The sequence below is a fragment of the Mauremys mutica genome, chromosome 2 (genome assembly GCF_020497125.1).
Source record: "Mauremys mutica isolate MM-2020 ecotype Southern chromosome 2, ASM2049712v1, whole genome shotgun sequence".
Classification (NCBI taxonomy): Eukaryota; Metazoa; Chordata; order Testudines; family Geoemydidae; genus Mauremys; species Mauremys mutica.
The window spans coordinates 13113126-13138198 of NC_059073.1; the positions used below are offsets into that span (position 1 = coordinate 13113126).

The 25073-nt window shown below is 40.6% G+C and overlaps 1 protein-coding gene across 4 annotated transcripts in view; it reads left to right on the forward strand.

Moving 5' to 3' along the window:
• AGO2 (argonaute RISC catalytic component 2) overlaps window positions 1-13599 on the forward strand; it is a 122855-nt gene extending 109256 nt beyond the window's left edge. For all 4 annotated transcript variants that reach the window (XM_045007412.1, XM_045007413.1, XM_045007415.1 and 1 more), the window contains 3 exons: window positions 2143-2244; window positions 5249-5448; window positions 11784-13599. In XM_045007412.1, coding sequence (XP_044863347.1) covers window positions 2143-2244; window positions 5249-5448; window positions 11784-11892 — 411 coding nt within the window. In that variant the 3' untranslated portion in view covers window positions 11893-13599. The remainder of the gene's footprint in view (window positions 1-2142; window positions 2245-5248; window positions 5449-11783) is intronic.
• The last annotated feature ends 11474 nt before the right edge of the window (window positions 13600-25073 follow it).

Consider the following 25073-nt stretch of genomic DNA (forward strand, 5'->3'; position numbering starts at 1 on the left):
TAAGCAAACTTGTTTGTCTTAGCAATTGGCTGAACAAAAAGTAGGACTGAGTGGACTAGTAGGCTCTAAAGTTTTACATCGTTGAGTTTTTGAGTGCAGTTATGTAACAAAAAAAAATCTACATTCATATGTTACACTTTCACGATAAAAAGATTGCATTATAGTACTTGTATGAAGTGAATTGAAAAATAGTATTTCTTTTGTTTTTCATTTTTACAGTACAAATATTTGTAATAAAAAATAATAATATAAAGTGAGCACGGTACACTTTGTATTCTGTGTTGTAATAGAAATCAATATATTTGAAAATGTAGAAAAACATCCACAAATATTTATTAAATTTCAATTGGTATTTTATTGTTTAACAGTGCAATTAATCATGTTTAATTTTTTTAAGTTAATCGCGTGAATTAACTGCGATTAATCGACAGCCTTAGTTTCTAGTTGTGCTGGCATTGGCTATGGTTCTTTTCCCTCTCCTGAGCAACCTGTTATTAATGTGCATGTTTTGGCATGCAAATAGCAGTGATGTCAGAGAGATGGTAGTGTCTTTCACTCAGGCTTCAGAGGGAAACCTTCATTTCTGTTTTTATTTTTTATTTTTTTTAAAAGTGAAGTTTAAAAAAAAAAAAATTAAACTGCAGCGGTAAGTGTCCATTAATCATGTGCCTACACATCTTTTTAAAATTTAAGTCTACACTAGAGCGCTTACAGCAGTGCAGCTGTACTGATTCAGCTGCACTGCTGTAAAATCTCTAGCGTAGCCCCTCTTTGCCAACGGGAAATACCTCTCCTATCGACATAATTAATCCACTTCTAAGGAGCAGCAGTAGCTACATCAACGGGAGAAGCTCTGCTGCCGACAGGCCGGTGTGGACAGTGCTCTATATCAGTGTAATTTATGTTGCTCAGGGGGGTGTTTTGGGGGGGCGGGGTCTTTGTTTTTCATATCCATGAGCGACATAAGTTATACTGACATAAGTGGTAGTATAGGCATAGCCAAAGTCCCTACACTGAAAATACGTTTGCAGCTTACCTTCAAGCTTTGTGTTAGCTTAAAACCTAAATATGGCTATTTTCATCACTTAGGGTTTTCCTTTAAATGGCTTGGAGGCCAAAATAGAGCTTCTAGAGCAAAGTTAATTGTCTGCATGTAATAAAGAAGCCATCTTAGCTGGTAAAGTTCTGTGTCCACTAAACTTCCCTTCCTAGTCCACTGTCATCAGAGAAATGACACCTCTTTTAAGTCTATACATGGCAGACATGGAATTTCATTTACACGTACTCAAACCATCAGCTTTCATGTTGTTAATATATCTTGAAAATATTTTATAAATCTTAACTACCCCTGTTTGCACCCATGTTAGATATGTATAGAATAACATGTCTGTTTAAGAACTTGTGTTGTCCTTTTTAGAGATGAAGAAATTAGAACAAAATTTCTCCAAAGTCACAGAGGGAATCAGTATTAGAAATGAGGAGTTCCTGGCTCCTAATCCCATGCTCAGGCCTCTGAATCAGTCCTCTCTATGGCTTAATATCAGCCTCTTTTGATGCATTATTGGAATTACATTGCTTTGAAGTTTGTAGTGGGTTCAGATTAATGACTCCCAGCACTAATATATATGTGTACTTCTTTATAGATGACATGATCCCAGCTAGGGAACTGACAAAAAATTAAGAGTTGTTTGCTTACAAATCTGAATATTACACCTTGAGTTTAGGGAAGGGGCCTGCCTCCCAATCTTCCTCTGGCAACAGTGGAATAATCCGTCTTGGAATGTTAAATAACGGCAGGTGATCAGCCAGTGGCAGGAAACTTTCTCTAAATTTTACCAATTAGTATTGAAGTTTGACGGCTAGAAGAAAAGAATGAGTAACCTGTTGTTTTTTTACTGGTGCATCTGAATTGTGGCAGCCCAACTTCAGGTTTCTGGTTGAATAAATTGTCACTTTTTCTAGTCCCTGGTGTTTTGGGGTTTTGTTTTTTAAAAAGTACTTTTATATTTTGGGATTCTTGTTTATATTATACTTTTGGTGTTTGTTGCCTTGAATATATTTTTTACTGTCCAATGGAAGGAAAAAAATTAAGTAAACTGTCATACACCTTATGGTATTTTATGATTTATTTTGTTCACATAGGTTGGAAAAAGTGGAAACATTCCAGCAGGTACTACAGTGGACACAAAAATCACCCATCCATCAGAGTTTGACTTTTACCTTTGTAGTCATGCTGGTATTCAGGTATGCTTTTATTGTGTTAATCATGTCCTCTCACTCTTGTCTATGCTATCTACTATGTTGTTCCATTCTTCTGAAGAATGTTAATAAATTAGCACACACAAAAACCCCAAAAATCCCACACCTACCCCTAAATTCAATGGGGCCAATATGGCGCATATTGTATTTCAAAGGTCATGCACTTATTGTGCTCCATCTGTTTTGTTATCTGTTTAGATTGTTACTTTTCAGACAAAAAAGAGAACAAGGTACCTGCCCCCCAAAATTATCTCACTTCTACACCTGTACAAATAAATATTTTAAGGGGAAAAAATTTCTCTTGCTTTGAATTCACTTGTAATATGTAGCAGACGGAGCGATTTTTTTTTATCAGAGCCACAATTTTGTAGATCCTCTTACACACGTGCACACACAAACTGAGGGGTATGTCTACATTACAAAATTAAGTTTACTCAAGTCGACGTCCAGCCACCACAGTAATTAAAATGGTGTTTCATGTCCACACTATATTCTGTCGGTAGTGCACATCCTCACCAGGAGCACCTCCACCGACTTAACTGTGTGAGGCATTGTGGGGCACTGACAGCTGGAACCCTGTTGCCCGGGGCGCAACACCTCTCGCAGAGGTGGAGTTAAGTCGATGTAGTGGGCGATTTACATAGCCAAAATGAATATCTGCTCAAGAATGACTTGTATCATTAGCCTATTGCCTTTCAAGGTCTCTCATTTGCTCCTTGCTTGAATAAATAGGCTTATCATGTAATTTACGTGGGATAAAAACACGCTTGTCACACAAGAGTCTTACAAAATCCTGGACAACTGGAGGTAAGGGGTTGCCAGATTTGTATCTATATTATCTAGCATTCCAAATGCGTCCTATTGTAAGATGGTTTCCATCCAGTAGTTCTGTATACACACCGGCCTGGTTTGAAATTGAAAAAAGCTTAGCTATGCTATTTGGTTCCCTCTTTTCTTTGATATACTTTAAGGGGCTACCCACACCCTTAAGAAAAATCCAGTCTTTGCATATGCATGGGGCATCCTGCAACGCATTAAGATGATTACAGCATCCAATTGTATTAATTGTCTTCTCGTGCCACAATGAGAGAACCTGTGTGTCAGGATCAAGGCCAACTCCATGCTTAAGACAATTTGGATAGAAAAATTATGAACAAATTAATGATATAATACAGAGTGATAGACTGGCTTCCTTTGATTATGTGCGCAACAAATATCAGCTACCATTGTCTCACAGTTCCTTCTTTCAGCAGCTATGCTCAAGGTTTCATGCAAGGATAGATGACAATTGGTCTTTTTCGACTCTCGCCTCTAGAACAATATACTGGAAATATGGAAACAAAACTCACTTTGTAGGAATTATTTATAGTTGGCTTAATGCTTTGCTTTACCCTCTCAATGTCAGTTTAAAAAATGGGAAAAATAATTTAACCTTACTATCACAAGAGAAACCTGGAAGGATATCTGGCTTAATGTGAAAGATCCTTCAAGTTCTTTATCCTTGCGATTCTTCCAATACAAGATTCAGTAACTCCTCACTTAATGTCCTCCCACTTAACGTTGTTTCGAAGTTACGTCGCTGCTCCATTAGGTAACATACTCATTTAAAGTTGTGCAATGCTCACTTATGTCATTTGGCTGACTTTACAAGGGAGCATTGCACAAGTTCCTCTTCTCCGTCTCCTCCCCATCCCTTCCTCCCTCCCAGCGCTCCCCTCTCCGCCAAACAGCTGTTTGGCAGGGCTTAGGACTTTCTGGGAGGGAGGGAATGAGCGGGGAAGCTGCCATCCTCCTTCCGGCAGGCAGGGCCACCCAGAACTCAGGGGCTTTAGGGACTGCAGGGCCCAGGGACCGCAGCTCTAGAGCCCTTTTTGGAATGCGGCCCCACGAGCACAGGCCAGAGGACTCAGGAGGAGCAGGGGAAGCTGCGCAGCCAGCGGACAGAGAGAAGTGGCGCTTTCCTCTTCAAAGCTGGGTTGGGCGGGGGGAGCTCCCAGAATCACGGCTCCCAGAATTGCGGCCATGGGGGCAGTGCCACGCTGTGCAGAGCCACCTGTACACCCCCTACACCAAATAGGAGCTGCCCCAAATAATTGCTCTGCACCTCCTGCCTGCCTCAGCCCTGAGCCTCCTCCTGCACCACCACCCTGAGCGCCCTCCCACACCATAAATCCCTCCCAGAACCCGCACCCCACCCTGAGCGCCCTCCTGCACCCTAACTCCCTCCCAGACCCCGCACCCGCAGCCCTGAGCCCCAAGGGTAAGCCAGGGGCACCTCCCCACCACAGTACAGTACAGTATATGATGCCTTTTGTCTGCCCCCAAAAAATGTCCTTGGAACCTAACCCCCCACATTTACATTAAATCTTATGGGAAAACTGGATTAGTTTAACATCGTTTCACTTAAAGTTGCATTTTCCAGGAACATAACTACAACGTTAAGTGAGGAGTTACTGTATTAAACAGGTACTACTGGACTTCAGAATGTTAGTTTTAAGGGTAGAGTGGCAACACACAGTGAATGTTGGAGATGCAAACAGTCACATGCCAACCTTGCACACTTTCTCTACACCCGTCAAAAAATGCATGTGTTCAGTGTGTGACAGAACAGAGTTCCCACTTGCATATTACCATTATCAGGTGGGCATGCATATGCAAATACATCAGATTTATCTTCCATTAAAGTGAATAACACCTAAATGAAACATGTCAGGACGGATAGCATAGTCCCATTAGTGTCCTTAATTTATATTTTGAACCTGACCCCCAGAACTTGGACTGTGGGGCATAGTCATCACAAACGTGCTTGAGAACCTCTGTCCATCCAGCAGGAGGATGTTGGGTAAGATAATCAAGTTTGCTTGATAGCATGCGGTTTAGTAGAGGTAACATACTTAAAATATAGTGTTTTTGTTTGCTTTTCCTACTAGATGTGGAAATTGAGAACTTCTGAAAAGCCTTTTTAATGACTTCTGTGATCTGCCCTTAGGGAACAAGCAGACCTTCTCATTACCATGTCCTCTGGGATGACAATCGTTTCTCTTCAGATGAACTGCAAATTCTTACCTACCAGCTGTGTCATACATATGTACGCTGTACTCGTTCCGTCTCAATCCCCGCACCAGCATACTATGCACACCTGGTTGCCTTCAGAGCCAGGTATCATCTGGTGGATAAAGAACATGATAGGTGAGTTACGGTGTTATGAGGTGCTACAAAATTTAACAGGAAGGAGGTATGCAGCTTTTTTAATCTGGGTTTTGTGGCATTCTCTCTAAGCAGTTCATGGGTAAATTTGGTTTCCATTGAATAATAGCATCTGAAAAAGAAGAATGTTTATAATATAACTTTGTGAAATAGAAGGAAGAGAATTCTTTATTTTTTTTATAGTATACCTATACGTATTTTCAAATATTAAAATATTGTGACAGACCCAAACCAGTGGGGTACAGGAGTCTTGTAGAGGGCAAATATACTGGTCACTGGATGAGTAGTTTTCTGTTCCCTGAGTGACCAGAGCAGGGGCTGCATTAGAGTAATCAGGAGCCTGCTAGAACCAATTAAGGCAGACAGGCTGATTAGATCACCTGCAGCCAATCAAGGCAGGCTAATCAGGGCACCTGGGTTTAAAAAGGAGCTCACTCCAGTCAGGCAGCGGGGAGCCAGAGGAGAGGAAGTGCGTGTGAGGAGCTGGGAGCAAGAGGCACCAGGAGCTGAGAGTGAGAGGGTGTGCTGCTGGAGGACTAAGGAGTACAAGTGTTATCAGACACCAGGAGGAAGGTCTTGTGGTGAGGATAAAGAAGGTGTTTGGAGGAGGCCATGGGGAAGTAGCCCAGGGAGTTGTAGCTGTCATGCAGCTGTTACAGGAGGCACTATAGGCAGCTGCAATCCACAGGGCCCTAGGCTGGAACCTGGAGTAGAGGACGGGCCCGGGTTCCCCCCAGACCTCCCAACTCCTGATCAGACACAGGAGGAGTTGACCCAGACTATGGGGAAGATCACTGAGGTGAGCAAATCTGCCAATAAGCGCAGAACCCACCAAAGTAAAGGAGGAACTTTGTTAGAACTGGTGTCAGGAGTGGGATCTGGTGTGCACAGCGCAGAAGGAGGGTGATTTAAAAAAAAAAAAAAGGTAGAGTGTTTGTTTGTTTTTTTTCACCACAATGGATGACATAGTGCGGGCATTGATACAAGCTACGGCGGCCCAGCAGGAGGCTACCTGTGTCCAGGCAGCTGCCCAACAGGAGGCAGTGCAGCTGCAGCAAGAGACTAATAGCCTGCTGATGGACCAGGCTTCTCAAGACCGAGCTATGTTGCGGGAACTGGTAAACCAGGTAAAGACCCTTACAGAGCTGAACCGCGGCCATGATGGGATGCAGATCATACGGGCCGGCCATTGGCTGCAGAAAATGACGTGGGAGGATGATGTAGAGGCATACCTTCTGGCCTTTGAGAGGACAGCCCTACGGGAGGCCTGGCCTCAAGATCAGCGGTCTGGCATTCTTGCCCCATTCCTGTGTGGGGAGGCCCAGAAGGCTTACTGTGATCTGCCTGAAGAGGCTGCAGCAGACTACCCCCAGCTGAAAGCAGAGATCCTGGCCAGATCTGGGGTAACGACCGCAGTGCGGGCCCAGCGGTATCACGAGTGGAGGTACCAGGAAAACAAAACCCTGCGGTCCCCATTGTATGATCTCATCCATCTCGCATGAAAGTGGTTGCGAACGGAGTCCCAGAGTCCAGAAGAGATACTAGAGGTTCTGGTCATCGACCGATACATGAAGGGACTACCACCAGACTTTCGTGCCTGGGTAAGCCAGAACGAACCCTCCACCTATGATGAGGTTGTTGCACTGGCAGAGAGGCGAAGGACGGCGAGGGAGCTGACCCGACCAGTTAAGGAAGAGGCAACCCGGGTTAAACTAGCAGCACCAAGCCCTAGAGCTCGGGTGACTGGGCCACCAGGAGGGCCCAGGTGGAAAAAGAGAGGGGCTGAAGGCCCATCAGAGGCCACAAAGAGTCGGAGCACTGAGGGAGAAGAGGATCATGATGATAGATTGCCCAAACCAAGAGACCGGGGAATGCCTAGGGCTCCATACAGATGTTATGCCTGCGGGGAGTGGGGACATATAGCTGCACAGTGTCCCAATGCTGAGGAGCTGAAGCAGTGTAACCTGGGGAACTGGGCAGACCCATGCTCCCTAATCCACCTTGTTGGGGGTCTCACTAACCCCACATATGTACACCAGACCAGTAAAGCTAAATGGGGTAGAGACCACAGCACTGGTTGATTCGGGGAGTGCTATCACACTTGTGTCGGGGAAGCTTGTGAAGTGTAGTCAGCTGCTGCGGGCTAAGCGTACGGGGATAACATTCGTCCATGGGACAGTTGGTTATTACCGCACCATCCCAGTAAAACTCGAGATTCAGGGGAACACAACTGAGGTAGCAGTAGGTGTAGTCCCTAAACTCCCATACCTGGGGCTCATAGGGAGGGACTTCCCAGGGTTTGGAAACTTACTCCCAGTAGGAGGATTGGAGGAAAAGGGGAACCCTGAAGTTAGTGAGGCCTCCACAGTAGACTGTCAACCCCCAGTCTTCTCTGAAATATCCCCAGATTTATTTTCCATTCCCAGACAGGGTAGAAAGTTGAAAAGGGAAAGGAGGGCAGCTAAGGCCTTGGGAACCCGAATACTGACTCAAAGCCAGAGGGTTGCTCTCGTAGGTAGGCGGACCCGAGCAGCTGAAAAGGAGGCCACCCAGGAGGGAGAAGCACCTGAGTCTGACCCCTACCCTAACGCTTCTGAACCAGTAGAGGCAACAGAGACTGGGCCCCTAGATTTTGGGCCCAGGAGAGGAAATTTTGGACGGGACCAGGCCGAAGACCCAAGGTACAACAACATTAGGAAGGAGGTGACTGAAATAGATGGAAAGGAAAGGAAAACCCAGGGACCAGGACCCTACTTCATAATGAAGAAGAATCTCTTATACCGGGTTGGCACCAGTACAGGGGCAGAACATACAGCAGATCCTAGTACCTCAAAAACACCAGAATGCTGTATTAACATAGTCATCTTTTTGGGGGGCATTTGGGGGTAGAGAAGACCCTGGCACGAGTCCTACAACGGTTCTTCTGGCCCGGAGTACATGAAGAAGTGCGGAGGTACTGTGCATCCTGCCCAGAGTGTCAGCTGCACAGTCCCCGTCCCCACCTGAGGGCACCTTTAGTACCGCTTCCCATCATAGAGGTCCCCTTTGAGCGAATAGCCATGGACCTAGTGTTACCCCTGGAAAAGACGGCTCGGGACCACCAATATATACTTGTTGTTTTGGACTATGCTACTTGCTACCCAGATTCCATCCCCCTGCAGAACACAGCCTCTAAAACGATAGCCAAAAAGCTGGTGGGGATCTTTGCCCGAGTGGGACTACCAAAGGAGATATTAACAGACCAAGGAACCCCATTTATGTCAAAACTAATGAAGGACCCTCTGTACACTGCTCCATATACATACTCTGAGAACTTCAGTCTACCATCCGCAGACTGATGGATTGGTAGAAAGGTTTAACCGAACCCTCAAGGCTATGATAAGGAAGGTGGTAAGTCGGGACGGGAAGGATTGGGACACCCTACTACCCTACCTTATGTTCGCTATCCGGGAGGTACCTCAGGCCTCAACTGGGTTTTCCCCCTTTGAGTTATTATACAGGCGGCACCCCTGTGGCATACTAGACATCGCCAAAGAAATCTGGGAAGAGGAACCCAATGAGGGGAGAAATATAATAGAACATGTAATACAGATGCGAGACCGGATAGCCCGTGTCACCCCTATTGTACGGGAACATTTGGAAAAGGCACAGGAGGCCCAGAGAACCTATTACAATTGCCAGGCAAAAGTCCGACAGTTCCAACCAGGGGATCAGGTGATGGTGTTGGTACCCACAGCAGAAAGCAAGCTTCTGGCCCAATGGCAGGGCCCCTATGAGGTGGTTGAACCCGTGGGGGAAGTAACCTACAAGGTGCGGCAGCCAAGACGCCGAAAACAAGAACAGATTTATCACATCAACCTTCTGAAACCCTGGCATGCACAAGAAGCATGCATATCTGTCCAAAAAGACCTAACCCAGGAAAACAAGCCTTCCAAACAGGTGAGAGTGTCTCCCAATTTAACACCAGACCAGAAGAATGAGGTGTCTGAGATGATCTTCCGGAATCAAGATGTGTTCTCGACAAAACCGGGTCGAAAAACCGAGACATATCACCACAATCGTCACGAACCCTGGGGCCAGAATAACAATGAGGCCCTATCGGGTGCCAGCGGCCAAAAGGGAGGAAATAAAAGCAGAAGTAAAACAAATGCTGGAGTTGGGGATCATTGTTGGTGCCCAAACCTGATGGCACCACAAGGTTTTGCAATGACTTCCGGCGACTAAACGAAGTATCCCAGTTCGACACGTACCCCATACCTCGCATAGATGAGCTAGTGGACCGTCTGGGTAATGCCCGGTACTTGACTACTCTAGATTTGACAAAGGGGTACTGGCAGATTCCCCTTGCGGAAGACGCAAAGGAAAAGACTGCATTCTCTACACCAGAGGGTCTTTTTCAATATACTGTCCTCCCTTTTGGACTACATGGGGCCCCAGCTACTTTCCAGCGCCTCATGGACAAGCTATTACGCCCGCATAACAGTTATGCTTCTGCCTACTTGGACGATGTGGTCATTCATACCCCAGACTGGGAAACTCACCTAGAGAAGGTGGAGGCAGTCCTTGATACCTTCAGGTGAGCTGGCCTTACAGCAAACCCTGTCAAGTGCGCTGTAGGGTTTACGGAGGCCAAATATCTTGGCTACATTGTGGGAAAAGATCTAGTAAAACCCCAAGTGAACAAGTTGGAGGCCATCCAAAATTGGCCCCAACCACGTCACAAGAAACAAGTCCGGGCATTCCTAGGTGTAGTGGGGTATTACCGACGATTTATCCCCCACTTTGCCATAAGGGCAAGCCCCCTGACAGACTTAGTAAAAGCCCGTGGACCTGATCTGGTAAGATGGTCTGACGCAGCAGAGGAAGCATTCACAGACCTAAGGACTGGCCTCTGCAGTAACCCTGTACTGATAGCCCCTGATTTCACCAAGGAATTTATCCTGCAGACAGATGCATTGGAAGTAGGGTTGGGGGCCGTTCTATCACAGATGGTCGGGGAGGAGGAACACCCGATTCTCTACCTCAGTAGGAAACTCCTTCCGAGGGAACAAAAATATGCAGTGGTGGAGAGAGAGTGCCTTGCCGTAAAATGGGCCATGGAAGCATTGCGCTACTACTTGCTTGGGCGCAGATTTGTCCTCGTGACCGACCATTCCCCTCTTCAATGGATGCAGCGGAACAAGGAGAAGAACACAAGGGTGACCAGGTGGTTCTTATCCCTCCAACCTTTCCAGTTCCGTGTGCAACACAGAGCAGGGAGCCGTCACGGCAATGCTGATGGCTTGTCACGTGTGCACTGTCTGGCATCCCAAGCTGCCCAACCCCTTGGTGTTGAGCAGGGGGGAGGGATATGTGACAGACCCAGGCCAGTAGGGTACAGGAGTCTGGTGGAGGGCAAATATACTGGTGACTGGATGAGTAGTTTTCTGTTCCCTGAGTGACCAGAGCAGGGGCTGCATTAGAGTAATCAGGAACCTGCTAGAACCAATTAAGGCAGACAGGCTGATTAGAACACCTGTAGCCAATCAAGGCAGGCTAATCAGGGCACCTGGGTTTAAAAAGGAGCTCACTCCAGTCAGGCGGGGGGGAGCCAGAGGAGAGGAAGTGCATGTGAGGAGCTGGGAGCAAGAGGCACCAGGAGCTGAGAGTGAGAGGCTGTGCTGCTGGAGGACTAAGGAGTACAAGCGTTATCAGACACCAGGAGGAAGGTCCTGTGGTGAGGATAAAGAAGGTGTTTGGAGGAGGCCATGGGGAAGTAGCCCAGGGAGTTGTAGCTGTCATGCAGCTGTTACAGGAGGCACTATAGGCAGCTGCAATCCACAGGGCCCTGGGCTGGAACCCGGAGTAGAGGGCGGGCCCAGGTTCCCCCCCAAACCTCCCAACTCCTGATCAGACACAGGAGGAGTTGACCCAGACTGTGGGGAAGATCACTGAGGTGAGCAAATCTGCCAATAAGCACAGGACCCACCAAGGTAGAGGAGGAACTTTGTCACAATATGTTTTAAGGGTTGTTAACTTCTGGAATGAAGGAATCTTGTACACCTTTGGTGGTGGATTCTCTGGAAGGGTGCAGAAGTGGTCCTTCCATTGGTCCTCTTATTCAGTGGCTATGAACAGCAGCACCTTACCTCCATCAGGGAAAGCAAAACTGTACTCCCTTTTTCAAGATCCCAGTCAGTTTTGCTCCTTAAATGATCCAATTGTGGTTCTTAGAGGATGAGGCAATATTCAAAAGAGTTGCTTTATTTGAAAATAAAATAATATATTTTAGGAGAGGTAGATTAAATAGGACTTCTCTTTTCTTTTCCCTGTCTTAGTGCTGAAGGAAGCCACACTTCTGGTCAAAGTAATGGCAGAGATCATCAAGCACTTGCTAAAGCAGTTCAAGTTCATCAGGACACGTTACGTACCATGTACTTTGCTTGACATGTTTTAATGTTTAGCGATTCAGTAGAGTTGGATTCACGTGAGACCAGCTGCACTTAGACCAACAGTTGCCCAAGCTACAGTGACAGCCAGCAATGAGTGATGCATCTTTATTTTATTAGTTTTTTTCCATTTGCAAGAAAGCCTTCCGTCCGGAATTTCAGACTTGATTATGAACTGCAGACCCGTACAAAACCCCACAGTTGTTGGAAATGTGGTTTGCCAAAATCTCTAAGCTGCTTGTCAGAAAACAGACCCATATTTTGTAGTTAAATCAAAAGCTATGATCTCAGGGCTAAAAACAAAACAAAACTTTTTCATGTAGTTTGCTATTCAATTTATTTGTGTGTTAATAATTTGGAAATACCTTATTCACGTCAAATTTGACGGGCTCAGATGCTGTGAGCTTGCTTTTAAAACAAAGAAAGAAAAGGAAAAGCACTACTTGGGTATTTATGAAGCCTTGATCATTCTGGATGCATTTACAAAAGTTTTATTTTCAAAGTGCAAAAAGATAATAATTCTGGTCCTCCACTGTCTTACAGGATCATTCTGTATGTCTAAGAACAAATGTATTTCTGAAATTTGTTCTTGAATGTCTTTTATTGTGCTGCATTTAAAGATGTTTTTCATAGACGTATGAAATAATTTCAGAAAAAAATGAACTTGTATCTGAACCTTTAATAGGTCCAGTGAGATTGGCAAAAAAAAAAAAAAAAAAAAAAGTGCCATTTAAATTTTTTTAAACTTTTTTTTTTTTAAATCATACTGACAGCTAATCACAGAATTTGTCCTATAGGACTGTGACACTTACTTTCCAAAGTTTCTAAAGAATACGGGTCTGTGGTGATAAATACAGTACAATCCTTCACTGTTATGTTTGAATTTTTGTAAATTTTATATGTTTCACAGTATTAATGTGATAGACTAGATGCTATTATTTATTTTATTTACTAAGGCGTGCTCATCATATTTCTGTTAACATATCAAGAAAGCTTTGGATTTTAGACATTAAAACCTTATCATGGAAACATTATTATTCAAATGCAGGAATATGCAATTGACTTGGATATGACAGAGGTCAGAGATACATACAGTGTATATTGTATAGCTTGTAATTTCTGGAAAGACTTTTTCAGCATGCACACAACATGCCAGGTTTCACCTGTGCATTCAGAGACACATACACCGTGAGACCAACATTCTCCATCCATTCAAGCACAAAACAATTCTTCTTTATTTATTTGTTGATTATTGGTGAAGCAGCAGTTCAAATTGAGGAGAATGGTTCACTCTATATAGTTTAGCTAGCCAAATTTAATATAATCTATGCAGTAAAAATAACTCTTAGGAAACTGTTGAAGTTTACTTGTGGAAGAAAGTGAAACTCTTTGTTATACATAAGATCAATAGTATGAGTAAGATTTTTGCCATTCTCTTAGGAGAAGTATTAATTAAACTGATAATTATTAGACATATATGCTTCTGTTAGTTTGCACACTGGGTTCATATACATCATAATACATGTATAAACCATTGCACTAATTGTGACACCATAAACAATTTTAGAAGAGGATGTGGGGGAAAAAAACCCGAAAGTTGTTTATGCTGACTTGATTTTGTTTAATGTTCTCATATGCTAAGTCAAGTACATATTAAGCATGTAGATTTTTTTAAGTTGCATTCTCTTGCTCTGTTTCATTCAGCTCTCTCTTTCCCTTCCCCTAGCAAACACATTTACCTCTAGCATCAAGGTGGGCAAACAGCCTCATCCAGAATTAGTGTCAGTGCCATATTTTGTATAGACTAGAACTGTTTGATGTTGAGTAAGCCAGAAAATGCCCAACTTTGCTGCCTAAAAGGTTTAGGTGCATAATTTTGTGCACAAGTTCAGGTCTGCACCTTCTAGCACAGCATGCTGTTGCTCGTTTTGTTTGGCTGAAGCAACAAAGTAAATTCTGTTAATGGATGAGTCAGTCATATGTACATCATGCTAGTTTATTATTCCTGGCTTGCTGTTGAATTCAGTGGGCCAGAATCTGTTCAGTTATAGTTGTGTAAATACTGGTATTCCTGATTACACTGGTAACTGAAAATAGAATTCAGCCCTTTGTAATTACTAAGCAGGTTATAAAAGCCTCCACTAAAACAAATTTAGCTGATTTGCAATAGCATTTCTATGATAGGTGAGTTGCACTTTTCTCTCTAGTATTTTGAGCAGTGTAGAAATTCATTGCAGGCTTTAAATTTGGCACATTATCAGACAATTGTATGAGTTATTCTTTAAGAAGTTAAAATAATTAGTCAGCCATTTTTAAAATTCCACTGGTGGTTCTTGCTATTCTTTATGATTAGGTGCTCAGGATGATACTTATCATCTTATTCTCCTCTTTCCCTACTGCACAAACCTGGAGTAAATTACTTTATGTGGGCAACCAGATACAGCAAGGATCCACCTCAATCCCACATCCTGAATTCAAGGGTAGATCAAAGGGCTATGGTGCCTCCTAGGTGCTTCTCCAATGTGGGAGTTCTGGTCTACTGGCTCTGTGCACAGATCCAGAAGCCCCCACTCCAAAGACCCCTAACATGCAGCCCAGATACCCAAAAGACCTGGGTGCAGAGGATTGCAGTGGGGGCTCTGCAGACACTTCACCAAAGTGTCTGTTGCCGCAGTGTCCTATTAGCATGAATGGGAATTGTGTGCAATTCCCTAAAATGTAATGAAGTATGCAAACCCCTGAGGAATGATTGTCAGTATGGTGGGATTGGGGAGTTTACAGTTTGTAGATACATATATTAGCTAGATTACTCTAATTTTAAAAATGGCTTTGATTTTTTCCTAATGAAATATACAGTGAATTAGTCCATCATATAATTTAATTGATTTAAATATTTTTAGGAAAAGTTTTTTAATGGGCAATGCACTTTGAAAAGTAGGCACTCTGTGTGCATAATAACTGCTTTTTATAAAGATTAATATAAACAACATGCATAGACCAAAACAGCTCCAATCAAATAAACAATACACCTTTATCCTTTTCAGTTTACTCCAGACTGCAAGGACATCAATATCTCTGGTAAACATGTATAAATTTAACCACAAAATATTCTCTCTAAGAACTAAAGAAAAGTGTTTACAAATTATTGTGTATACGAAGTTTAGGATTGTGACACATGCCCACAGATGCTATTGAATTCATAGGTAAGGTTGATAGTTTTAACCATTATGTCACTAGTTCAAATTCAGCTCAGGTCAGCAGTAACCAAAAGTACTTACTATCTGCAGTTCGTTGGCCTGTGCAAAAAGATGTCTAACTCCAATTGCTAGAGAACCATGAAACAGACCGTCTTCTGTTACAGTGGTTCTGCTCTGAGCTACATTTGCACCAATTGCGGCAATGGTATTTTGTATCTTGGTCTAACAATTGGTACAAATTGGTCAACTTGCTAGCAAAACCAGGTCAGGATTGAACAATGTGGAACAATTGTGCATTCACAATGTAGTGTTCTGTGGAAAAACAGGTTCCAAGCTCTACAGCTGTCAATCTCAGATCCTTTATTAGCATTATATTTATGTAAAATGATTTGTATGGAAAAGGCTGATAAGTGATGGACACATTAGAAATAGGTATGTGAAGCCTTACATTGTGGGAAAGCGGGGTGGGTGGGTGTGTGTGTTGGAAGATGAAGGGATAAACAATTATGAGTTAAGTGTCAGCTATCACTTTGAATTTCCTGCCTTATTTGTACCTCATATTAACACTACTGAAACAGAGAGAGACTACAGAAGCTAATAGAAATGCTGCTATTCAAAGGTGCAAAACAAAACCAGCAAAGATAACATATTCAAGGCTTCCAGCCTTTTTTTAAAAAAAGCTAGATACGAAACTACTATTGGGCTCTATGGTGCCTTTTTAGGTTCTCCTGGTGTTCGGAAGGTTAGAAATCATAGAATATCAGGGTTGGAAGGGACCTCAGGAGATCATCTAGTCCAACCTCCTACTCAAAGCAGTACCAATCCCCAGACTCTTTTTTTTTTTTTCTTTAAATCCCAGGTCCCTAAATGGCCCCCTCAAGGATTGAACTCACCACCCTGGGTTTAGGAGGCCAATGCTCAAACCACTGAGATATCCCTCCCCCTCAACACGGACCCACTGGGATTCCTCAGTCACAAAGCCCTCTGGAGCACCTGGGGAACCTGTTGAGTCACCCTTTAAGAGGTTGTGCTCTGCAAGCAGTTGTTGGTAGGGGATGGAGTTACACTTCTGTGTCCTCCCCTCTTTGGGTTAACTGTTTGAGGTAGCCCTATGCAGTCCTTGCACCTTCCCTTCCCCTCCTGCTTTGCCCTAGCCCATGTGTAGGTTCGTATTTTGTCAGTTTGTCTTAGTATGCATAGTTTTGACTTGATTCAGACTAAAATACTTTAACACCAGTAATTAAGTATTTTATTAATTATTGCATAGATCACTGGAATAGTTGGTAATCTATTTTCCAAAACCTTTTCATATCGACTTGCATATTTCTAGACCTGTCAAGAGAAAAACCTTCAGGTGGCTTTTGTCAGTTGCCCAAGTCACAAGGAGGTGTTGTGTGATAATCCACTTTAGCCCACTTGCAAATTTTACAGGTAATTATGATGAAAGAAATTCCCACTGTATAAATGTGGTGGGGGGTTTCTTAACCCCATTCCCCTCCTTTTACTCTCAAACATCTTTCACAATTATTTAACCCAAAATTTGTCTAACATATGTTTAGTGTTTACATTTGATTAAGTTATTGCAGTAAATCTTGTGCCCCTTGTATAGATTTAGAGGAGTAGTCCGAGCCAAACAAGGCTTGATAAAAAATGATACATTTTTTAGTAAATCACTTTTTATTATTAGGATGAAGGGTAAAATTTTCAAAAAGGTTTAAATCACTTTTGAAAATGGCACTGAAGCCCATATTTTTAAAGGTATTTAGGCATTGTGACACTGAGCACAGCAACATCTAAATATCTTTAAACATCTGGGCCCTAGTCAGTTAGGCTCCAAAGTGCCTACATCATTTTTGAAAATGTAACTTAAGCTCTGACATCACTCTGGCTTTTTGGAAAATTTTATCCAAATTTTGTCTGGTTTGTATGTGCACTCAGGATCAAATTGTAATCACAAGGGCATTGCACTTTGCTGGATAACTCAAATTTTCTTTTGCATTTATGGATTGCAGCAGTAAATTCCTCAAGTTAAATAGAGATGTGCACCACGCATTATTGGAGACCCAATTCTTCTCGCAGTAGGTCACTAGCAAACATCTTGTTGACTACAATGAGACTGAGAGCAAGAAGAGGCCCTTCATTAGAATCTGCCTTTTTTTCTTGAAAATTTCAGTTAGATGCTGTAGGTTACAGTGCATGTTTAATTGCTTTCTTTCTGATTAAAAATGCTGACATCTTAAGACTAGAATTGGCCAGTCCTGCAGCTTTTACTCATGTAAAACTCACACTAAAATCTATCAGTTATGCACAAATTATAAATGCAGGATTGAGACCTTTACTGGGGGATGTAGATGGAAATGTTGGTCTTTTTGACATAATCCAGAGAACACTTCTGGTGGCATAGACAAGCCATAAGACTTTTTATAATGTAAGAGATTTCTTACACATGAGAAAAGGAATGTAAATAAGTTCTCTCTCCAGGTTTTCACACTCAATGCCAGTTGTAATTAGATTATAAATAGTCTTTTTCATTGTTTTTTCTATTTTGAAAATTTCTCCAAAAGTAACATCTCCTTTGGTTTAGTCAACACTGTGGTTGTTAGCTCCAGTCTGACTTTCTCAGTTTCTATCACAGGACAGTATATTTTTGATTTTTATATTCTATTTAGTAACTTGCTTCTAAATGCATACCTACAATCTTTTCTAAGGAAAATTTCAATTTAAACAGAAAATAATTGCACTGATTTTTTGAAAACTTCCCTTTTACTGTAACAGACTCTTTTGCATCTGCTGTAGCTGATTGAAAATACTGTAAATAGTATTATGAAGAGCAAAACATTGAAATGTTCTGAATACCATTCATTGTTGTACTTGCATTTTTAGAGATACTGCCCACTTTACAGTATTAAGATATGAGCTGTATATGTTTCTTTAATTTTATTACACCTTCTCATTTTGCATGTGATACATCATAAAAGGGTACAATTTCTCATTTGCTTTCTGTCATATGGAAAGAGTCAGGTTTTTTGTCTTTATTTACATAACGATTCTTCCCTAACCGTCTCCCTTCTACCCATGTTTTTCCCCACCACACTGCACAAAATATAAAAACATTTTGAAGTTACCAAAATTCAGTTTGTTTGTAAAGCATTTAAATGCCTATCTTTAATATCACTGGTAGATAATGAATAGCACTAATATCTGTGCTAATAACCATAGCCCTGTAATGCATTTTTTTTCCCTAGCTCCTTCCAGCACTTGATTCTGGCATCAGATTCTAAAGAATTAGTCTGTGATGCAGTGTTACTAGAATCATAGAAATTAGAGATGGAAAAGCCTAATTAGGCATCTAGGCTATTCCTCTGCTGGTGCAGAATTGTTCCTTATAGTATTTTTTAGAGCTGTGACTTGAGACAGGGCTACCAAGTTGCCTTCTTGGTCACCCACATTAGAAAGCCACCAGTCTAGTGATTTGCATTAATTGATTTTTTGCTTCTTTAATTCTTAGAGTATGGAGAGACCAAAACTACAGCACTGCTACTGTTGTTTTATACACAGTACGTTGTTAAATCTCTCCTCTCAGCTCTAAGGCTTAATGGCTGTAGTATATAGCACCTTGAAAAGTCTCAAAGTGAGTCATTTTTAATCCAAAAGTTTGTGTTTAATGATGTAAAGTGTAATCCATGAGATAACATTTTAAGTTCTTCAGCTGTTTTTCCCCCATGTTTCTTTGTCTGGAGTGTTAAAGTAAATGTAATGGCTTGGCCAAATCACTACAGAAGGTGATTTCCTATCATTCTTTAGTTCGCAACCAGGTGCAGTTAAAAGCTACCTCCTATATTCTTCCACAGATTAATATTTGCTTTTGAAATGCAACTATTGTTTGTTGTAAACAGCCAAAATATTCCCAAATGAGCTGAATTTTTGCTTCTGGCTTGAGAACTTATGTGCCATACTGTGATTCTCAATATCTGCTTGCCACTTATTATTTTTATGTAGGGTAGGTTAGGATGGTGTTAATGGAATGCTGTCTGTCAAAGTTTTGGAAATAGTGAGGCAACTGATTTCACAAGTCTGGTATGTTCATTTTCATTCATGTTTACTTTTTGTTAATAGGGATACAACCTTAAAATAGTTAGCTCTTGTAGTAGTTGTGTTTTCACACTGCTGTTTCCAAGCAAAAATTGTTTTCATGCGTTAGCGCTATACTTTGCTGAAAAATATATCATGTTTTAATTGAAGGTGACATTGAAGGTGCTTGAAACATATTTTGAAGCTGAGACAAAATTATGTACTAGAATATTTTTTTAAAATACCTTTTAGGTAATTTTGAGATTGTAACCATGAAGATACTATATTCCAAGTGATAAGGATATAACACAGAAAATGTCTTGAATATGTTTGTATTGTTAATATGTTCTCTCAATAACGTGCAAGGCCTTGGCCACACCTCAGATCTTAAAATAAGTGCACATACACAAAAGGTGCTTTGAATGATCTGAACCTGAACTGTAGAAAACTGTGTTAATACATCATATTTTGTTTACAATGAATCCAGACAAGCTTCCTTATTTTGTATTTAACCACTTTGTTGTCAGAAATTTTATCAACTTATGCACATTACATTAGCCCGCTATTTTTATAGCAATTTTCTAAATTTAATGTTGTTTAAAAATAATTTGGCTCTTTAAGGTACAGAAATTGGCAACTGAGAAGTAATCAATATATTTTTTGCTGTTTCTTCTCACAGAAATGCTTGGGCATGGCACCCATGAACACTAGTATAAGTTGTGCGTATGAAAGGGAGAGCTAGACTCATTGGTGTTCCAATAATTAACAAATCGGTCTAAAAATTAAAAATAGTCTAGTATATTGACTGACTGCTCATAGATTCACATCCCAAAAAGTAGGCTTACCAAGTAGCAGCTACTCATCGGCAGAATCCTTGAGACTGCTGAGTTTTACTCTGCCCTTACTCAGGCAAAATGCCCAGTGAGCGTGGAGCATGGGATTTGGCCCCATGTACAATAGCTATTTTTCAGAAGACATTTCAGTACATCTGGTGTTACAGATTCTTGTGCAATCTTTATGCCATACTGGTTCTAGAAGTGCCACTGAGTGTTCCACAGTGCGGATTTATTAAGCGTAACACACCATGAGCCCATCTTCATAACACAATAATAACATTATTTGTTACCTTTTGGATAATTGGCTGTCGTTCCCAAACCCAGGCCCAGCTCATCACCTGGGAATCTGGAAAGAGGGAGCCTTTTATAAACGGATGTGTATGAGAGAGAAAACACAACCTCTACGCTTTATCTGCCCCATTCTCCAAGGACGATAGGTGTGAGGACTGGCTGTGGAGACTGTTCTCCAGAGCACTGCTTATCCTGCATTTATTCAAAGGAGAGTTAATGTTGCTCCCTGTAGGTTCTCTGTGGCTTCTATTAACCAGATACAAGGTGCCAACCCAAAAGCAACACAGCTCTTGGGGTAGGTGGGCAATAAATCAGTCTGGAAGCAAAAATCAAACATTCAAACTGCTCCTGCTGGCACAGATCCCTGAGTTATCAACCCTATGAATTTCATAAGGCACGTCCCACAGGAGGGGAGGCTTGGCAGGCAACTCCACAAGGATAAAATTCTGTCATTCATCTGGCTTCCTCACAAGCTGCCAAAGACTAATTCTGATTGGCTTGGGATGGCTGCTATTGCAAAGTCATTGGCATGGGCACTGGCTTAAGTATAGGGATTTGGGGAGAACTGGACTTGAACTTTTGTAAAGATACAAGAATCCTACCTGCCCCCCAAAAATGGATCCATAACACCAGATGCAGACTTTTGTTAATATCTGTTACCAGTATACATCTTAATATCTTCAAAGGAGGGATTACTCTTTAATTGGACTGCTTGTTGTATTTATAGATGGACCTTAAAATGAATGGTTTCAGAGTAGCAGCCGTGTTAGTCTATATCCACAAAAAGAACAGGAGTACTTGTGGCACCTTAGAAACTAACAAATTTATTTGGGCATAAGCTACAGCCCATGAAAGCTTATGCTCAAATAAATTTGTTAGTCTCTAAGGTGCCACAAGTACTCCTGTTCTTTTTTCTTAAAATGAATGGCTACATTTTTTTAAAAACGTATTTAATTTTTTTTGTTTTGCCTAATTAAATTAGACATATTAAAGTGGCATTCTTTGTACGCTTACTTTTTAAAAGAAAGTCTATTTATTTAAAAACACTTGATTTTCCTTACCACAGTTTTCCCCATTCCTTGCATGCACTTTGTGTTGTGCTAGGCTTCAACTTGTTCCTTTCCTTTAAAACCCTGCTGAAACACTTGGGGCCAAGTCAGCAGTGTAAGTTGCACATGTGATCACATGATCAGGACATCACGTTTGTTTGTTTTTAATATATACTTAACCTAACATTTTATGTTTTCTGAGAGCTTTGAAGCTTTAACTACTTAAACATCCCAAAAGCCCAGCCAGGTACACAGAGAAGGATTTGAGGCACAGAGCAAGATTAGGAATTTAGGAGTTCCTGGTTCCCAGGCCCATATCTGTTCCATTAGGCTATGCTGCCTGTCAAAAAGTATATATAATGTTTACTTGGAATTTGTTCTTCTTCAATTTTGGGAGTTTGACAGAGGAAAAGTTGGTAGGCACAGAATGAACCAAGTTAAAGTTGAAATATTATACAGTATTTTGGCCTGACACCCACACTGTCCCTAAAGCTTGCAGCTGTGTGTAAAATTGCCCGATAATGCTTGCCATGTCTGAATATCATTGGTTTGGGGCTGCTTTTTTTTTTAATTATTTTTTTTAAGGCTGTCATGTCTTTGTCCTCCATTTATTGTGGCTTATAGTGGTTTAATAACTTGTGAGTAGGTCTAACTACAGAGGACCTGTTCCTACACTTCTTGTGTACCCAAAACTCCCATTTACTTAGTGGGAGTTTTGGGGTGTGCAAAAACAGCAGGATGATGCCCACAGTGCAAGAACATACCATGTAATAAAGATAATTTTAAAACTTGTGTCCAGCTCCCCTTGAAGTCGATAACAATATTCACATTTACTTCAGGGTCAAGCCCTTAATATTTTGTTTTTTTGTTGTTTAGTTTTTTAGCAAACATTGGCCCCATTTCTGTGACCCCATATTTACATTCAAGCAATCATTAGACTGTTTAGGACTACTCATGTACATCAAAAGATTGGGCTCTTTGTTTGGCCTTCTGGCATATAGGGGGTAATTTTATTTTGTTTTTATTTGCAATAAAGTAAAATAACATGTCGCTAACCACTTGACTAACTTAAGTCTTTTGGTAGATTCAACTAACATATATTGTCTTGTCAGGAATGTTTAACCCTAGGAATGTCTCTGTTAAAATCAGATTCAGTTAAATTAGCCCAACTTCTGCATTTCTTTTTATGTGATAGAACTTGGACAACTTCAAATAGTTTGTGTATGTTTGATCATTTTTGCTTTTTTAGTTACTGGTTTCATGTTTAAACTAGTTGTTGTAGGGAAGATAGTGTACACTTATATAGGCAGGAAAATATTTAACTCATTTTAAAAAGGATCTGTAATAAATATTTTTCCTTTATTGTAAAAATGTAAGCTAATTATAATAGAGCACTGTAGCTGGCAGCTTTCTCCCGTGTTGTGTCCTGAAAAATATTACAATTCCTATTGGACAAATTGCTATCTTATTCTGATGCAAATATACTTCTTTTAACCAAAATAAAAAGGAGGGGGTGGGGAGAGGGTGCTTCCATATAAGAGATTTAGGGACAATTTTTCTGCTGGGGCAAATAGACACAGCTCTATTGACTTCAATGGAGTTTCATCAGTTGACACCAGCAGAATATTTGGCCTTTAGAATTTACAGTAAGTCAAGTTCACAAACTGAGACCAGTTGCAAATTTCTGTGCAACAAAGTGGTTAACTGATCATGGGGGAGGTGGGATGGAAAAGAGAATGTATTGTTTAAATCCAGATATTTCCTACCTTTGGTACACTTCAGATTTAACTGACACCTACTGAGGGTTTTAACCCTTAATTTTAAACAGTTTTTTTCTTATTTTTGTAAAATAACTGAAAAAGAACCAAAAATTGTTAATTCAAAAGTTTGATTGTACATGCTCCCTTTTTATTTCTTGATTATAAAAAATGACATTTTGAATCAAAATGTTTTTATGACCATTTAAAGTTTACTATTTTTTTAAGAAGTTGAGCAGTTAAGGGCCTCGTTTCAAGCGGTACTAAATGTATATTAAGTTTATACCTGTGTATTGCATCTGTGTGAAGAAGTCTTGTGCTTGCAATATATATAAACCATCTGGTGCTGTTTTGTTAAAATTGGCACTTCTTGTGAAAACATATTTATACACATTAGATGCATTGTATAAGTTCCATTTACTCCATTGATGTAAACTTCACTCTACACATTCATATATAAATTGAGGCTTCATGTAGATATTGTTTAGTTTAAATACATTGTATGTATCTTGAATACTTAATTAAATGCTTGCATGATGCTATGTGGTGATGCCACTTTAAGCCTTAAGTTGTTAAAGTTGTTGATTGTCAGAGTATGCAAAAACATTAATTGAACAGGATAGGTTGTTCTGTAACGTTGAGATGGTGAAGAAGAAAAAAGGTTTCTCACCTAAGAAATAAAGGGAATCTTGTAGTGATTGATATATACCGTGACTGACCTTTCTAGGCACTGGCTGTCACTGTTGCTCTACAGAAACAGGGCTATTGTGCATTTCTATTGCAGTATACAGAAAGCCAGCATCCTAAAATCTTGGCTTTTTTGTTTCTAAGATTTGTATGACCATAATCTTTTTCCCAATTTGAAAATTATTTATGTTGGAAAGAGGATTATTATTCAATATTTAAATTTGTTTATAAACCTGCTCTCAAGTTCTGTGCTTTCTTCAGAGCGTGCCATCATTTTTTCACTTCTTATGACTGACATTTAATCCTTACAACATTTTTAATTAGAGGCAAAAAAAAGTGTTGGGGACCCAGCTTTCTTTACAATTTGGATCTACCTCATTTAAACAGTTGGGTGCTATTTACTCAAATTGTCGATGAGATTGGCAAAAGTGAACAAACATTAAGTGATGACGGACCTCTTAAGAGGCAGTACTCTGCAAACCAAATCTTTGTGGTTTATTGTTTAGAAACAACAAATATTTGCGTTTTATTCTTTGTGCCTTTTTGTGTTGAATCCCAATGCTTAACAATCAAACGTCAGACTCCTAACTAAAAATAGCAAATTAAATCATTTTAACAGCAAATTAAAAAAAAAAAGTGGGAAAGAGTTTTTTAAAAGTGAAAATATATTTTTCAGTGTATCAAATCATAAAATGTAGTGTCACAGCAGAATTCTTATACTGTGAACAGAAATAAAAATCCAATAACTTGATGTTTTTCAAAATACATACATCCTAAACTCTTCTATGCATCCATCTCCATCTATATATGTATGTACATACTGTGCACAAGATTGTGTGTGTGTATATCTGTGTGTGTGTGTATATATATATATAGAAAATGAAAGGGGATGTGTGTATGTGTATGTATATGATAGGTAAGGGAATAAAATGTCAAAGTGAGTTTTCTGCACATTTTTGTATCTAACAGTTTACAATTATGTACACATTTTTTCTACTACTTAAACCTTTTTTACTTAAGAAAAATCCTTTTTGGAGAAATTTTAAGTTGTGATATACTATCATTTTTGAAGTTTGAAGAATTAAACTTTAATACCAGTAACCAATACAGAGTGGGAATCTTTACTGTAAATTGTATTTAGTTTTAATATTGAAAACAAAGTTCTTTGTGGAAGTTGTAAGAGTACCAACATTCCTTAGTGGCAGGACTTTAAGACTTTATAACTGTTCCCTAAGGCTTTTTGCTGCAGAGAGACTCAAACAACGGGAAAATGCCTCTGTTAAATGTTTTT